We start from the raw sequence: 16,562 nt of genomic DNA on the forward strand, positions 1-16,562 counted from the left end.
TCCCTGCCACTGGTTTCTGTTTGACACCTCATTAGGGATGGGAGGAATGCTGCAATACACAGAGTGTAGACCTGAATGTGAATCCTGGCCCCGCCACTTACTGTGGGGCTTCGGGCAAATCCCTTAAACTCTCTGGTCTCGGTTCCCTTGGCTGAACAATGGAAATAATGCTGCCTCCCCCAGAGATGCGGGGGCGGACCGACGGGAGCATCTACAAAGTTCTCTCCCTGACGTGGTCTCGGTCGGGGGGGCTCCAGGCTCAGCCGCAGAAGCTGCAGGAACACAGCCTCCCCAGCCCCAGGAGGGGAAATGAAGCCCGAAAAGTCAGGCTGAGGTCTCACCCCTCTCCATCCGGTATGGGGCCTGATGCCCCCCCCGCACAGAGTCCCTAGAGTGAGCACTCAAGAGGTGCAGCTAGAAAAGACAAGCAGATACACGTAGAATTTGTCCTGCAGTGCCCGAACCTAAAGGGGCCCCTGTCCTACAAGGCGCCTCCCAGACCCTCCGCCCCAGCCCGAACCTGATCTCCTCATTGATGGCATCCAGCTGCTCTTGCAGCATCATGGCCAGGGTCTGGGCATCCGAGTGGCCACTGGGGGAGACAACATCCACGGAGCCCACCAGACCCCCTGGCTCATCCTCATCCATGTCGGAGATCTCGGGGTCACTGTCAAAGGCAGGAGCGGCTGTGGGGGCCAGCACCCCAGGCAGTGGAGAGGGCTCCCAGTCCTTAGTAAAGGAGGGGAAAAGAGTAGGAATAAGATACACCAGACCGCTGAGGAGCAGGCCCCTCCCCACCTATCCCAGCAGCACTGGCACCTCCTGGGGACTCGTTAAAACTGCAAAATGCCAGGCCCCACCCCAGACCTACTGATTCAGAATCTGCATTTTAACCAGTTTCCCAGGTGATTTATTTGCCCTTTAGAGTCTAAGAAATACTACCCCAATTCAAGGAGCCAGGTAGCAGAGTGGTTAGGAACAGATTCCAGAAAGAGACTGCCTTGCTTTGAAACCTGATTATTAGCTGTGCAATGGAGGTAAAACTGTTTAACCTCTCTGGGCCTCAGTTTCTTCATCTGTAAAATGGGGACGGTAATAGTACCTACCTACGTTGTAGGTAATGAGAACAGAGTGAGGACATGCATGGAAAGCACTTAGCACAGTGTCTGGCACTATATAAAGGCTATCCCTTTCCATGAATACAAACTCTCAAAGAGTAACTAGATCCAGGACACCAGAGAAGCCAAGCAGTCCTGTCTGTCTTGCGTCTCCCAGGGTTTCAGCACATCGCAGGGCCCTGTACCCAACCCTGAGAAGTGGTGGTCTCAGAAGTCACCCTACAAACCTCTTCAGTGGATAAAGGCCCAGAAGAGGAAAGAGCACAGAAGTGGGCTGAGCGAGCCAGAAGAGCAGGGGGGCCAGGGATAGAGAGGTGCTCTAACCCCATCCTCTAGGACCCAGACCCCCAACTTCCCATTAGGGCTCTTTTCTAGCTCCTGGGCACCTGCTGTGTTCTTATCAACGGAAAGAGGAAAGGGTGAGGGGAGAAAGAGATGCCTTCAGACTGTGACCCCATCAGACTAGGGCTTTCCTAAGGGCAGAGATGAATCCTCCCCCGTCAGGCTAGGAGTTCCCTCCTTCTCCACCCATATCTTGCAGTGCCTTAGAGCATGCAGAGGACCTGGGTTCAGGGCAGAGCATGCTTAACAAGTATGGCGCTGGGATGGAATCACATTTCCCCAGATAGAAGATGAGGTGGGTCCTGGTCCTTTTCTGCCCCGTTCTTTCCTGCTCCCCCTCCCAGCCCCCCAGGCAGTCTCAGCAGGAACGCAAAGCTGCTTCTCAGAAAACTTCAGGTGCCATCTCCCCAGGGCCACTTAAACCTGCCATCCCTTCCTCATCTCCCCCATAAACCACAGCTTGTGTTCCAGAAAGCTGGCCAATTCCATCTCCCACCCTGACGGCCAGAACACACGCCTGCACCCCCAGGCACACGTGCACACGCTTCAGTAGGGCCTCAGGGACTGGCTGGCCGCCCGCCAGCCCCACCACTTGCCCACCAGGAGGCCAAGGCGAGGGGGCACAGCTGTTGCAGCTAACAATGGCCCAACCCCAGGGCTGCAGCTGTTGTCCACACGGGGGTGGGGGGGGATTTGCACCGCACACCAGCCGTCTGTGAAACTGGAGCCAGGCACGCGGCCGAACTGACCCCAAACTCCCTGGGGAGACCCCTCCACACTCACCCCTCCACCCCTCACCTTGGCAGACTCCTCCCGCAGAGCTGAGTAGTGGCGGTGCAGGCTTGAGGGCACGTGGGTGGCTGCGCTCAGGGAGAACCGCACATCCGCTGCACTGCCCATGTGCGACCTTGAGTGGTTGGGGGGGTGCGGGGGGCGGGGAGAAAAGACCAGCCCTGAGGACTGAGAGCCCCATCTCACACCCAAGGTCCAAAGAGTTAAGGGATCTTTGGCTTGGCGAAGAGAAGTCTTAGCTGGCAGAAAGCTACTGGAAATGGTTTAAGGGCTGCCGTGTAAACAAGAGATTCGATTTATTCTCTGGTGCCCCATGGATCAGAATGATCCAGGGGAGAATGTTCTAGGGAAGCAGCTTTTCATTTAACGTAAGAAGCACCTTCGGATGGTAAGATTTGGTTTATGATGCAACTGGTGGCTTTTAAAGAGCTGAGCTCTCCATCAGAGGCATTCAACCCCGGCTCTCGGGCCATCCCACAAGAATGGTGCTGGAGAGCTCCGGGCACTGAGGGACTTTGCAAGGGCGGGTCTCTAAAGGTCCTTTTAATCTCTAGGGTCTTTGTCTCTTCGTCTTCTCCTCAGCAACTTTCCCTGGATTTCCCCATAATCTGGACTGAGTTCCTGGCCAAAATTCAACCCAGGCCGACTCCCTTTCCCCCAGGAAGCTTCAGGAGGCCCTGACACTCTATCAGAGACATGGGCTAGAAAAACCACTTAGATGCCCCCTGGGTTTATTCCAAACCTGAGACTTTAGAATCCCAGTAATGATGCTCTGGAATGTCTGGAAGCCTTCCCTAGTGACACTTCTTCCCTATGATGCTTCCCAGTTTGGATACCATGAGGGGGCCCAGGGCAGAGGGACAGGGCAAGCCTACAATGGATAAGGGAAATGGAGCAGGGAAAAGGGAGTTTCTGCTTATCCCCCTCTTCTCTCCTCCAACTCAGTCCCAATTCCATGATGGGTCCAGTCTTTCTATGGTCAAAGCCAAGAATTCTCAACCATTAAGGAAAGCAAGCAGCGGGAAATAGCTTGGTGTACTCTGAGTCATGAGTCGTATTCATTGGGGGGGGGGGTTCTCTTTGGAGAAACCTATGGAAAGGGAGAAGTCAGAGGGATCCCAACTACTATTCCCTCTCTCTGTTCCCTGCTTCTCTCCATGCTGTCCTAAACAATAATTCCTGATGAACTTGAAGATGGTACTTAAGTCTCTACCACCCCAGACACCCACGGGCTTCTCTTCTTCAGGTTCAATGTCCCTTCCCCTAATGCAAGCCCTACCCCTCCATACAAATGTGTATGTACACATTTCCTGTAACCTCTCTTCAGGGAAATGGATCCCTATTGCCCTGACATAGCAAGAGCATGACTGAAGGGAACCTCAAAGACTCCCTTCTGTGAGACTTTGGTTTGGAGAGAAAACAGCCAGGAGCCATGAACCTTGAGGGGCATCTCCCACTAATATCCTCAATCTTCACCCTGCCTCTCTGGGCAGAGAAGTGGCGGCAGGACTGAGGTCTGAGTTCAATGTCAATTACTTCACAGAATGTGGAGAAAAATCCAGAAGTTCCCTAAAACATGGACCTAATTCCAGCAGTAGGTGAAAAGCGCCACTCTCCATCTCTTACAATGTTTTCAGAAAAAGGGAGGTCACAACCATGATGTGGCCTCTCAACTTCCAACTGTGAGGAAGTTCTGGATGCCTCATGTCAGTCTCTCGTGCTGCTTTTCTGCCCACTGCCTGCTGCCTGAACCTACATGGTCCTTAACTCTCAGGCATCAATCCTCCAGAGCCCTAAAGATGGTATCTCCGAGGAACTAGAATGAACCAGACACTCTCCATGAGCAAGTCCTGTGGGACATAGGTGAGCAAGTCCTGTAGGAAATAGGTGAGCATGTAACTCAGCAGACCCCTCTCAAGGGCATGTCCTCTGTCAAGGAATCAGGAAGCACGGCCTGTGTCCCATGGCTCTGGGGAAGGAGCATCCCGTCTTTACTTGCCTCTCAGCATCCCTCAGAGGACAGGTGCTCCTTCTACGCTGCCCAAGTGAGCTAGGTGACTTTGACCAAGTTCTGGGAGCCTCAGTGTCCCACCCTGGATAGGAGGAGGACCCTGAGGTCCTGGGTGGTCTTTTGGTGGGAGGAAGTCTCCTTCCTCAGGGTCCATCCAGGACCCCATCCCAGCACGCCCAGCCTCCCGCGCTCCAGTACCTGGAGTGGACGCCATCCACAAACGGCCCCCCTCGACCCTTCAGCTGGTCCACCTCTTGGCGCAGCTTCTCAATCTCTTCAGACAGGCGGCCCTGTGCCAGGCAGACCCGGGGTGGGGGTGGGGCCAGGGAGGGGCGGAGAGAGGAGAGAGGGACAAAGAGGACAGCAGAGTTGGGGAGAAGCAGAAGAATGTACTGCAAAGTCCAAAGCCAGGGGCCCCCGGCCAGGCCTACAGACAACACCGAGAGAAGAGGTCCAACTGGAAAGTGAGCAGAAGGGTGGGCAGCGGGCAGGCAGAGGGGCAGGGCCAGGAGAGGGTCTGTCTTGGTAAGGATGCTACTGGAATAGGGTTTGCTGAGCCCTCACCACCACACAAATGCATGGCGACGGAGGCTGGACAGCTGAGGGGAGCAGGGTGCCCACCCAGACCTCACAGACGGGGCTGAGGCAGGACCAGTGACGAGTCCCCTCAGAATCACCGGACGTCTCCTGCCTCACCTGGCCTGAGGCCCCAACAAATCGTGCCCTGGGCCCTGCCTCTGCTGCCCACCCTATGCCCTATGCTTATGGCCTCCGTTTCTTCTTTACATGTGGGTGGCGATGCATCCACCGTGCCGGGCGCTAGCGAGGATCAGCGAAATCACGTCTGTACACAGACTAGCGTGGTGCTGGGTGTCAGAGCAGCTGCATGAAACACAGGCATGTTCCTTCCCCACCGCAAGCCCGGCCCTCCCAGGCCGGCGGGCTGGCCAGCAGCTGGGTACCTTGTGATGGTGCTGCTCCTCGATCTGCCGCTGGGAGCTCTCCAGCTCCTGGATCAACGTGTTCTGGGGGAGAACAGCTGGGAGCTAGGGACCCCGCCCCGGTTCCTCTACTCCGGCGCCGGCCCGCGCCTTCCCCTCCCTGCCCCCACTCTCCAGGCCAGCCCGCCCCTCCTCACCCCTCCTGCTCCTCCCTTCTCCAGCCTCCCCAGGTCCGTCCACCCAGGTCTACGTCCCAGACACGCCCCGCCCCGGACTAACCTCTCGCATCCCAACTCCTCCCCTCGGCTACACCCACACCCTCGCCCCGCCCACCCTGGCAGCCCCGCCCACCCAGGCCCGCGACCCACCGCACCTTCTCCTCCAGGGCGGCCATTCGCTCCTTGAGGTGCAGCTGCAGGCGCTCGTTGGACTCGCTGAGCAGCCGGTCCACGGTGTCTGACAGCCGCTTGTTGTGGTCCTCGTTCATCTTCTCCCGCTGGCGTACCTGCAGAGCCGGCACACCTGGTCCCAGGTCACCCCAGGGCCGCGCATTCCCGCCTGGCTGCACCCCACTCACCTGTCCCCTACTCGCCCTCCCGGAGCCCCTCTCTCCAGCTCCCCGGTCCACCTCCTGCGGCCCCTCTATGGCTCTGTCCCTGGCCAGGCCCCTCCCAGCTCCCACTCTTCTCAGGCCTGTCCACACGCCATCCTGGGAGGCTGCCCTGGGGACAAGGAGGGGGCCTGAGAGCCCAGCGCGGTGCTCTCACCCTCGCCAGCTCCTGGTTCTTCTCCTCCAGCTGCCCCTCCAGCTGCCGCAGGTGCTCCTCAATGCTGCCGTGCCTTTCTTCAGCCTGGAGGTGGGCACAGGTCAGTGGGCCTGTAGATCCCCTGCCCTCCTGCTCAGGCCCCGCATCCCACACACCCTGTGCCAGGGGGCTCTTCGGGGTTCAGGGCCTCAGTACCAACGAAGCCCAGCCCTCGGCCTCTCACCCTGGAGCAGAACTGCCACCACCACTGCCCTTCTTCCCAAGCACTCTCTCCTCCCTGCCAAGTGTTCTTCCTGCTCAGGGCCTGCCTTAAAACATCCTGGGGCTGGCAGCCCAATGGACTCCCCACTTCCAGAAAAAATCTCCACTTGAAAGCAAGAGCTACCATAAATCTCCTCTATGCCTCCAGGTAGATGGACCTGCACTTAATATGAACGCAAGCCAGACTGCCTGGGTCCAAATCCCGGCTCCCTCTCTTCCCCTGTGTGTGACGTCGGGCAGGTTATTGGATCTCTACGTGCCTGAGTTTCCTCAACTGTAAAATATGGAGAGTAACAGCCCCTATGCCCGTTGGACCATTGTGAGGACTACATGAGATAATCCATGGCAAACACTTAGGACGCAATAAACACTCAGCAAATGCCAGCCATGGTTATTACCCACCCAGGCAGAGTGGGCTCCCTTCCACTCACATGTCTCCAGAGATGGAAACCCCATGTCTCAGCTGGCAAGATATTCCAGACTAGCACACAGCCTACAGTCAGGAAATCCCTCCTTAAAGCCCCCTACTATGACTCATTTGAACATCTGAATCACTTCAGCCCATCCCCTCCTGTCAGTTCGGGGAGATATGAAAGCTGACGGCTCAGCATCCCACACGTGGCATCCTCTACTGCACTTAAACCCAGCACTGCATCCCTAGGAGCAAGAAAGACCTCTGACACCGCCGAGTCTAACCCTATCATCACAGAGATGATGACATGCTCAAAGCGGCCAGCCTCTATCCTCCAGAGGCTCCGGGGCCTGCTGCTTACTCACTGCTGATTTCCTTCTCTCCACGGGTTGGGGGAGGGTAGCTATGGTGACCCCACGTGAGGCCCCCCCGAAAGCATCCAACCCACTGCAAACACTCCTAAATGCTCTTGATTAGCCCACCGCATGTCTAGGTGCGTGCATTTACCCAGCTCTTCCAGCTCCAACAATGATCTCAGCCTGCCTACCTCTTAGAAATTATTCCTCCATAAAGTTAACTATCCATCAGGTACAAATCTATCCCCTTTTATTAATCCTAAAGCTGCAGCCTTCAAGCAACCAGAGTTGGTCCCTAGATCCAGAATGCTTCAGTTTGATGGAGAAAGGCATGCTCGGCCTGCGCTCCCACTGCCCACCCCCCACCCACTTTGATCCTCTCTCCTCCTGGATTTCATCTTTCCAGAGATGAAAGTCCTAATTTTTCCACTCCAGCCCCCAACAAAAGCTAGTATTAACACAATAGTGTAAATGATCATCAAAACACTTTGCTTCGGCAAAGTCTCGTCTACTTCTCCGTGGACTTCTGCAGCCCTCCTCAGGAGACCGTCACTTCGCTGAGGGCTGATGAGGGCAGGGATTACTCTTCCAACAGACGGACACAGACAGGGTGCTTCCCGGAGTCGTGCGGTGAGAGGCAGTTTCCTGGCTCCCAGCCCTGCGTGCCTCCCACTCTCTCCACGCACCGCCTGGCTCCGTAAGAGCTCGGGAAGCAGACCCAGAGGCAGATCCCGGGGCTCTGGGCCCGCTTGCCTTGGTGAGGGCTGCAATCCTCTGAGCCAGCTCGGCCTCCACCTCCGGCAGCGTCTCGGCCTTGCGCATCGTCTGCTGCAGCTTCTGCTCTGCCGCCTCCAATAGCTCCTGCAGGTGCCGGGCCTTCTCCTCACACTGGCACCGTGGGGGGGGGCCGCCAAGAGTCAAGAGGGAGCCCCAAACCTCCCCCACCTCCTGGCCCCGCCTCAGGAGGGAGCAGGTGACAGGCCAGACGAGCCAAGGACAACCTGGTTCTTGGCTGCCCACGATGCACGGCCTCCCCTTTCCCAAGGGGACCTGGAGGGCCCCCGGGGCTCCTGGGCCACCAAGGGAAGGTTCCAGCACGATCATCAGGACCGCCAGGGTCAAGTACAGTGCCTGCCCCCACACCAGCGGGAGGAGTTACCTGGCGGTGCAGGGACTCCTTATTGGCCAGCTCATTCTCCAGTTTGTCATTGAGGTCATGGATGGACGTGGCCTCGCGCTGTGCAGCCAGGTAGCGCTTCTCTAGTGTTGTGATTCTCTCCTCCATGTCTTCCTTCTGAGCCAGAGCCTAGGGCGGGAGAAGAGGGGACGGGAGGGAAGGGCATCAGCTTCTCCCTGCCCCCATCCTACCTGCACCTCCCCTCCAACGCCTGGCTGCCTGTATCCTCCCCATGCCTCCCTGCCAGTTTCTGACCTTGACCCAGCCCTCCCGCTACTCCTCTGCACAGTGGACCCCAGTGTTCAGTCTTAAGCTCCCCAGCCCCGGCCTACCCCTCCCTCCAGACCTAGGGCATCCTAGCAGCTGCCCTCCGGAGTGCTGAGTGCCCGCATGCAACCAGATGGGGGCGGGCCGGGGCCCTAGCTCACCTCCCGGAGGTCCCGCTGATGCTTGCTGCCCAGCTCCTCCGACTTGATGAGGTCCCGGCGGGCCGTGCCCAGGTCCTCCTCAAGCTCGGCCACTGTTGCCGTCAGGGTGACCAGTCGCTCCCGAGCCTGGCTCAACTCAAAGTTCTGCTTCTCCAGGAGCTCCTGCAGCTCCTCTACCCGGCCCGTGTCATCCTCCAGGGACAGTGAGCCATCAGTCAGTCATCGGGGCCCAGGGCAGCCCGCGCCCCTGGCCCACCCCAGGGACGGCACCCAGAGCAGATCACAGCTCCGCCTCCAAAGTCCGCACACACCTCCAGCGCCACTGTCCTTCGTCTGGGCCCCAGGAGCTCGCTCCAGACGGGGACCAAACAAAACACCCTTGCTCCCCTGCGTTTCTTTTGAAAAACAGTAGTTTCTAGTTTACCTGCTGTCTCAGAATCTTGTAACCCAGGAAGGGGCATGACTAAGGGAACAAAGGCTCGGGGAGAGAAAAGGGATCTGGCCTGACGCTGACACACAAGGTAGATGGCGCCTAACCCTTCAAGTGGACGACATATTACGTGCCTAGCAGCATGTAGGGTACACACACAAAATATCTGCCGATTTCTTCGCAGATGGGGTGGGGGAAAGAAGGAAAGAGACATTGGAATATTGGAGAAAGCCCCAAATTTCATTCAAGCATTTGCTCGCCTGAACGAATTCAGGGTGGGGCCCTCGCGTCCCGTCTGGGGGCGACCCTGCCCCTGCCACGCAGGTCCCCGTGACCCACCTTCCACAGGCGCTTCGGTCCCAGCTCCACAGTCCCCTCCTCTTCTGCCACTCCCTCCCGAACCCCGGCCCCCTGCTGCAGGGCAGACACCTGTGGGGCACACCACCCAGGGCAGTGAGTCAAAGAGAAGAGAACTTCCTGTTTATTCCAGACCCTTCTGAGTCCCCTGCCTCCTCCCAGCCTCGAGTTGGCTAGCGGTCTCCAGCCATGACCGGGGAAGAAATCCAATGCACAACAGAGTGGGGCAAAGCAGTGAACCCTCCTTGGCTACCGGGAGCTGCAGTCTGCAGGTGGAGGGTGGGCAGGCAGCTTACCTGCTGGTGGGCCCCGGCGAGCTGCTCTTCCAAGGTGGTGACTCGCTCCAGGGCCGCCCGGAGCCGCTCCCGCACCTGCCAGAGGGAAGGGGGGGATGGATGAAGACACAGGGACCCCACGGGACTCAAGCTGCAGGAGCCTGGCTTGATCTACCAGCACTGGGGCATAAGGCAAAGAGAGGGGCCTGCCAAGAGGCACATCTCTGAGCGGGAACCTAACAGGAGGACCTGGAAATTAGGCCGGTGGGAGGAGGGGCCAGTTGCGAAGCTAGAGGGCAGTTTTCCCTCAACACGGGGTGCAGAAATCGCCGAGGAGGGACACACGGAGGCGAGGCTGGATGGTGGGGTGGGCCAAGCGGCGGGCCCCGCCGGCTACCTTCTCATCCAGGGCCTTGTGGTGCTCGAACAGCGACTTGAGGGCCTTTAGCACCTCCACCTCACTGGAGACCCCGGAAGGCGACTGGGCCTGGCGCTTCACCACAGTCATCCGCAGCGACCGCTCGTGGCGGGACACCAGGCACTCCAGATGTTCCAGAAGCAACTGGCAGGGCAGGGGGCAGGGCAAGAGGGAGGGCTGTGAGTACGTGCCCCAGGGGCTGGAAGCAGGGCCCACGTGCCCGCCGAGGAGCCATGAGTGGGGCCGTGCGCACCGTTGTTAAAATGTTGAAATGCTTCATGCTGGTAAACTGCCGCTGCTCCGACTGAATACCTTCCCCAAGCCAGCGACCCTGGCCTCTGTCCTAGGACCCCGACCTTCCCAGGGCCACCCCCATCTACGGGTGGAAAAACCTAGCACCGACCCCAGAACATAAGACAGGAAGAGGTCAGCATGGGGCCTGGGATGGGCCCTGGCCACGCCCTTGGTCAGGGGCTTCGCCCCCCAACACACACACACCAGGTCACCCCACTTACCCTTGTGTTATTCCGCTCTGCTTTCAGCTCTGATATCTCTTCCTCCCTTTCTAGAAGTTGTTCCCGACACATGCTCAGCTCCCGGGTTAAGGTGGCAAATTCCTGAAAACCCCCAAGGCCCCTGAGTGCTCGGGGATTTGCCCCCTGACCAGTGTCCTGCATGCCCACATCAGTGGTGGGATCTTCTCATGCATCCCTTACTTCTGGCACCTGCTCCCAGAACAGCCCCCACCCATCCATATTGCAGGGCTACAAGCCGCAGCTAACATGCGTGCCCCCAGAGGGGTCCCCGTCTCTGGGGCCTCCGTGCACTCCAAGTATGTGTTAGGGTACACGGGGACAGAGGTGGAAACAAGAGTGAGAGAGTCACCTAATCTGCTCTGCAGCCCCTTCCCCCTCAAGCCAACAATATAACCCAATTAGATCTTTTCCCCTAGTTTGTATTTCTGTTTAATGACATTATTCTTTAGAAACAGACGGAGGGGAGTCTCACCTCTGGTTTGGCATGGTGAGGTCCCGACAGAGACTGGTGGATATTAGACAAGGAAGAGAGGCGGCTTTGAAGCGAGTGCCCCAGGGAGCTCCCTCCCACACCCTCCCCAGGGCTTTGCAAGCTACAGGTGGCCGGTGAAATAAGGACCCACGTATGTGAAAGCAAGGGAGCCTGCAGACCTGCCCGGCCAGCCATGTGGCTCTAGCCCACATCCCAGGGATCCCCGCTTCCTTAGTCCAGGGCTGCATCCTGGTGCCTGATGCCAGGGCACTCGCTCTGGCCTTACCGAGTACCCGTGCTCAAAGTGTCCCTTCGAGGAGCCCTGCTCCCACACTGTCAGGCCCAGACACGCAGAGACACGTTTCCAGCCCACCCATCTCAGTCAGGACCAGCGTACAAGGGTGAGAGGCTGGCCCCACAGTTCCAGGTCCATCGTATCCTATTTATTCAAGCAGACATCACCTCATTCCAGAAAAGTTCTCAGAGACGTGGCCCAAACTCTGTGGATGCCCAGGGTCTGGGAGTGACTGAACGGTGGCTGCAGTCCTCTCCGAACTGAAGCCTCCTTCATCCACCAAGGACTCATGACTGAAGGAAGAATTCCGAAGCAACCCCCTCTTATCACTCCAGATCGGGCAACAGAGGACAAGAAGGGCTGTGGGAAGGGGCCAAGGGACCCAGGAATGCCAGAGCCTGAGAAGCCTCAGACCTCTAACCCTGTTCTTTGATTATTGCCTTTCTGTCAAGGCCATGGCCAAAGGAGGCCAAACATCTCACCCCCAGAAAGCCAGACCTAGCCCCAGTGCTGCTCCACTCCTCAGGTTCACACACACACATGCACGCACGCACCACAAACACACACATTTACTCTCACACGCACACACACTCATTCTCACACATACCCACTCACACACGCACCACGTACACTCGCTCACACTCACACACATTCTCTCTCACACACACACTCACACGCACACACACACACACACACACTTATACCCAGAGACAGGACTCGGCACGCCCCTAGCCCCACACCATGACACCCCCACCAAAGGACCTGTGCTCTGTTCCCCCCCCCCCGGGCTCTCCACCCCAGGACATCTGCCTCCTCCCCAACTCTAGCCCATCTGACACACTGCTGCCAGGACAATCTCCCAAAGCACGGCGTTGTCCACAATGTTGAATAGAAGCTTCCTATCCTGGTTTTCAAGTTTCTCTCTCGTGGTTCCTTTTCATACATCCTAAGACCTGGTCAACCTGGGTCACCTGCTATGTCCAATCACCAGCAAGCCATCCTGATTCCATACCATTGCTCAGTGGGCTACCTCCCCCTGGAAAGCCCAACCCTCTGTCACCACCTGATGAAATCACATCTATCTTTCAAAGCCTGTCTCAAAGGATACACCTCCTTGGGACCTTTCCAGACTCCCCCGTGGAAGGCTGTCTCCCTCCTCTAAGTACTGTCTGGAACAGAGCTCAAGAGCACCAGCTTAGGAGCCCATCATTCAACCACAAGTACTATGAGCACCGACCATGTACCAGGTCCTGTGCTCCCCCCTGGGGACACAGTGACAAGAAAGACATAATCCCTGCCTTCCTGCAGCTCCCAGTGTGGGGCTGGAATCAAATCCCAACCCTGTCCGGTTAGCTGTGTGACCTTGGTCGAGTTACCTAGCCTCTTTGAAGCTCCGCCTCTATCTGTAAGATAGAAGTAGAGGCCTCCCTCCCGTGTTGCTACGATGACTAAATGAGCCAATGTATGGAAAGCACTTAGCACAAATGACTTTTACCATCGATGCTGTTTTAACAACCTTTGAGGCCACTCTTCTCTTCCCCTGCCTGGTCTTCCGATCACTCGGCTTTTTATCTATCTCCTTTCTAGTCTGTGAGCCCCAAGGGCAGGGCTTGGCTCCTTCAATCTATGGCTTGTTCGGGGCATCGTGAACCCCATTCTCCAGCAGGGCTCCATATCCCTGTCGATGAAGCATTACGAGACTCTGCCCCCATAACTTCTGAGCCTTGGGCAGGAGCTTTCTGCAGCCCACCTGGGTTCACCCTGATTCTTCTCCCCACATGTGGGGAAAAGGCATGTGTGTGGCTCCTCATGGCTGCCTCCCCGGTCCCAGCAGCAACCCCCACTCCCATACACACACACACAAGATGGGCAACTGGCTAATCTCCTCAAGCATCACCTTCCATCATTTGTAAAATGGAGATGATGGTGGTAATAGTACCAACGTCATTGCTGTGAGCATTTAGCAAGGTAAACTGCGCACAAAGTGCTTAGTACACAGACAACACACAGAAACAGTGACTATCATTGCTAGCAGTAGTGTTAAGGAGGGCAAGACAGGTGTCAAGATACCTGGCTTCTAGATTCAGCTCTGCCTAGAATTTTCTATGCAACGCCTCTTGTTTTTCCCATCTGTGCAATAATTGGTGGACTAGATGATCTCCTAAGGCTTCTCCATTTCCACCCTCTGCTTCCCCACCCACCACCTCCAAGAATAGGGCACTGATGAGGTGCAGGCAAGGCAGAGGTGCCTTTCCAGTCTAGGGTGCCACCTGCTGGCCGCATGGGCTCACTGCAGTGGGCCGCTACGGCTGGGTTTTCTTCCAGCACCAAAGTCCATCCCTTTCTCCAGGTGAAGCCAATTCCAGGCTGAGGAGCTTGGGACTGACAGGGAAAGGACCCATGTAGGGAGATGAAGGAAAGTTAAATGCTCTGTGAATTCCATTTGTTGATATGCAAATAGATGCAGATAAGCTGAGGGCCCAGAGTACGCTGGGCTGGGCCGGGCTAGGGGAGAGTGCAGGGGCTGAGGGAGGTGCAGACAATGTGGCCTTACCTGGGGGAGGGCGGAGTTAAGGTGGCGCTGGAGCTGGTCCCGTTCATGCAGGGCGTCCTGGAGCCGGCTCTGCGTGGCCACCAAGGTCTCCTGACTCTCCCGAAGGGACTCCAGCAACTTCTCCCGCTCATCCAGCATGTTCACCATCAGCTGCTCAAAGTTGGCGTCAGCGTCGGCGCCATGGGGGGGCCCCAGGGGGTCCCCCTCATTGATTGTGGGCATCACCTCACACATGGTGGGGGTGGGCAGGGCCTTCTCAGCGTCGGGGGACAGGGGAGGAGTTCACAGGATTGGCACGTCCAGGGGGACCCAGTGCATGGGTCTCAGAGCAGGCAGCGCCAGGCGAGTGGACAGGTGGGCAGGGGCTTCTCCCATGGCATCAGTTGCCCTTGCTCTGAAAGGGGCCTGGTGCCCGGGGCGCCCCTGTGGAATGGAGCCAGAGGGCCTGGCTTAACCTCTCAGGGCTGGGGCTGGGTGCCCTATGTCCCCAGACAAGCGGGCAGCAGCCGAGTGTGGCCATGACAGGCAGACGGAGCAAGGCTGGAAGAGGGCCCTTCGCTCAGGCTGAGTGCTGGAGCCTGGCCGAGTCCCAGCTGGGTCTAGCGACACCCATCGTTGCTGGAGGGCAGCGGTCTGTGGAAGAAGAGCCTGCCGTGAGGACCAGCTGAGTAGAGAAGGGCATCCAGGGGCGGGGGTGGGGGCAGGAGACAGGACCCGGACCAGCGGGTGGGGGAGGAGAGGGAGGGGTTGGCACATGGCCCTGCTCCAGGCTTACTCACTCAGACGGCGCCTTCCTTACTTCTCCCAAGGAATGCACGAGCCCGCTGCCTGCCGTAGCCTCTGCCTCCCGCTCTCCCCACCCCCAGCTGTCAGAAGTGCAGCCGCAGTGGAGTGGTTCCCCACCCACGTGCCTCACTGGCCAAATATAGAAATGATTCAGTCAGTGGCAAGGGAGCAGCCAGCAGGCTGCCCAGAGTCCTCCTGAGACCAAGGGGTGGGAAAGTGGGGGGCGGGGGAATAGGGTCTCTGCCCCCACCATGGCCTTCTCCCCAGTGCTTAGGCCCAGGTAAGCACAGAAAGGGTTAAAGGGCTCTTCGTGGATGGGAGTCCACACCAGGTGGGCTAGTAGGGTCATAGGAAACAGGAGCAGGGTGGCTCCTACCCTGACCACTGACACAGTCTGGTTCCTTGGAAAGGCATGGGCTGGACCCTGGGGTGGCAGACAGCCCTGACCTGCTCCATGCCCATCATTTGGAAAAGAGGCTCTGGCTCAAACTATCCCCGCTCCTGAAACCGGGTAAAGAGCAGGCTTCCATGCTGAATTCATGGCCCACCACCTCTGTGTTGGAGCAGGAACTGAATGATGCGAAGGAACCTGGGGTCACGCGGGGGTACGGGGTGTCACTCTCCTGATGTGCACGGGCCCCAGCTCGTGGCTGGGCATCTTCTGTGTAATTGTCCATTGCTGGCACTGCCAGCTGTCACCAGCTAGGGCGGTTAGCGTGTGCACAGTCTGGCTCATGTGACTCCTTGAGCCTGGCACAGGGAAGCCCAGTGATCAGAGCAAACGAAGGTGTGCTGGGGAAGGCGGCTGCAGCTGGGGGTTTCTCTGCCCGCCATCGGCCTCCAACCCCCCTGGCCACTGCTGGAAGGCCAGCATTTGATCAGTTTTCAGAGGAAGCTGTCTTCAGAGCTCCTGCTGCATGAGAAACAGGACGAAAGGCCGCCAGCACAGCCCTGGGCACACAGGAGATGCTCCATAAATGGTGCTTTCCTCCCTTCCCTCCTCTCCCCATTTGGGAGACACAGGGACACCCCGCAGGTGGCCGATCGGGCAACAGGCAGGCTGGGACGGTCAGGGAGGGGACAGGAGGTATCGGGACCCAACGTGAGGAGTCAGACCCTGGGCAGCCCCCAGCCTGTGGCAGGGCTGAGCCCAGCAGGGGAACCAGAGAAGGGTCAAGCCTCCTCCACCTGAACCTGTCATCCCCCCAGTCGCTGCCCCCCCCCCCTGCCAAGTACTCAGGATCCAGGCAAAATGGGAGCAGCAGGAGGGAGGCTGGGGAGGAATGTGGGCCTGGATCCGACACAAGCTAGAGCACCAGCTTGAGAACTCCTGAGCTCACCCCCACAGCCCTTCCCAGAGGGCCCAGGAGTTCAGGCCGGCACGGGGGTACGCCCACACACGCATACAGGCAGACGCAGAACGCTGGGGACCTGGGACATATGCGTGCGGCCACAAACATGCTCCCAGACAGACTAGACACAGACACTAACCCAGAGGATCCTTTCCCCAAGCTGGACAGCCACTGTGGAGGGCAGGGTCCCAGCAAATGACAGAGGTGAAAAGTAGCACCCTGATCTGCACCCTCCCTACCTCAACATCCCCGCCCCACAGAGCAGCAGGGAGTGGACAGGACGGGCTGCCAGCCCAGTCTTGCCAGGACTGGTAACTCACTGGTGCTGATATCAGCAATTCCTCCGGTTCTCCCACCCACTGTGTCCAGGACCCTTCACCCTGAATGCTCCGATCTGTGAGGCTGAACGCCACGATGGCCCCCCCAGACCTCTCCAAGCTCATCAGCAGCCAGGCCCTCATTCCTCCCACTCCCCCACCCCA

At 58.1% G+C, this 16,562-nt stretch overlaps 1 protein-coding gene across 6 annotated transcripts in view; it reads right to left on the bottom strand.

Annotated features, from left to right (window-relative positions):
• The window catches only part of PPFIA4 (PTPRF interacting protein alpha 4), a 69,669-nt gene that overhangs the window by 43,309 nt on the left and 9,798 nt on the right, over positions 1–16,562 (bottom strand). For 3 of the 6 annotated variants that reach the window (XM_032422205.1, XM_032422208.1, XM_032422206.1), the window contains exons 2-16: positions 13,943–14,575; positions 11,094–11,126; positions 10,601–10,702; positions 10,065–10,229; positions 9,689–9,763; positions 9,375–9,464; positions 8,606–8,797; positions 8,160–8,306; positions 7,754–7,888; positions 5,972–6,055; positions 5,578–5,709; positions 5,226–5,288; positions 4,462–4,553; positions 2,259–2,367; positions 521–729 (exon numbers count right to left, since the gene is read on the bottom strand). In XM_032422205.1, the coding sequence (XP_032278096.1) occupies positions 521–729; positions 2,259–2,367; positions 4,462–4,553; positions 5,226–5,288; positions 5,578–5,709; positions 5,972–6,055; positions 7,754–7,888; positions 8,160–8,306; positions 8,606–8,797; positions 9,375–9,464; positions 9,689–9,763; positions 10,065–10,229; positions 10,601–10,702; positions 11,094–11,126; positions 13,943–14,176 (1,862 nt within the window). In that variant the 5' untranslated portion in view covers positions 14,177–14,575. The remainder of the gene's footprint in view (positions 1–520; positions 730–2,258; positions 2,368–4,461; positions 4,554–5,225; positions 5,289–5,577; positions 5,710–5,971; positions 6,056–7,753; positions 7,889–8,159; positions 8,307–8,605; positions 8,798–9,374; positions 9,465–9,688; positions 9,764–10,064; positions 10,230–10,600; positions 10,703–11,093; positions 11,127–13,942; positions 14,576–16,562) is intronic. The other 3 variants (XM_032422210.1, XM_032422209.1, XM_032422207.1) reach the window with 1 other exon arrangement.

This window comes from Phoca vitulina, unplaced genomic scaffold, assembly GCF_004348235.1.
Source record: "Phoca vitulina isolate PV1807 unplaced genomic scaffold, GSC_HSeal_1.0 scaffold26, whole genome shotgun sequence".
Lineage (NCBI taxonomy): Eukaryota > Metazoa > Chordata > Mammalia > Carnivora > Phocidae > Phoca > Phoca vitulina.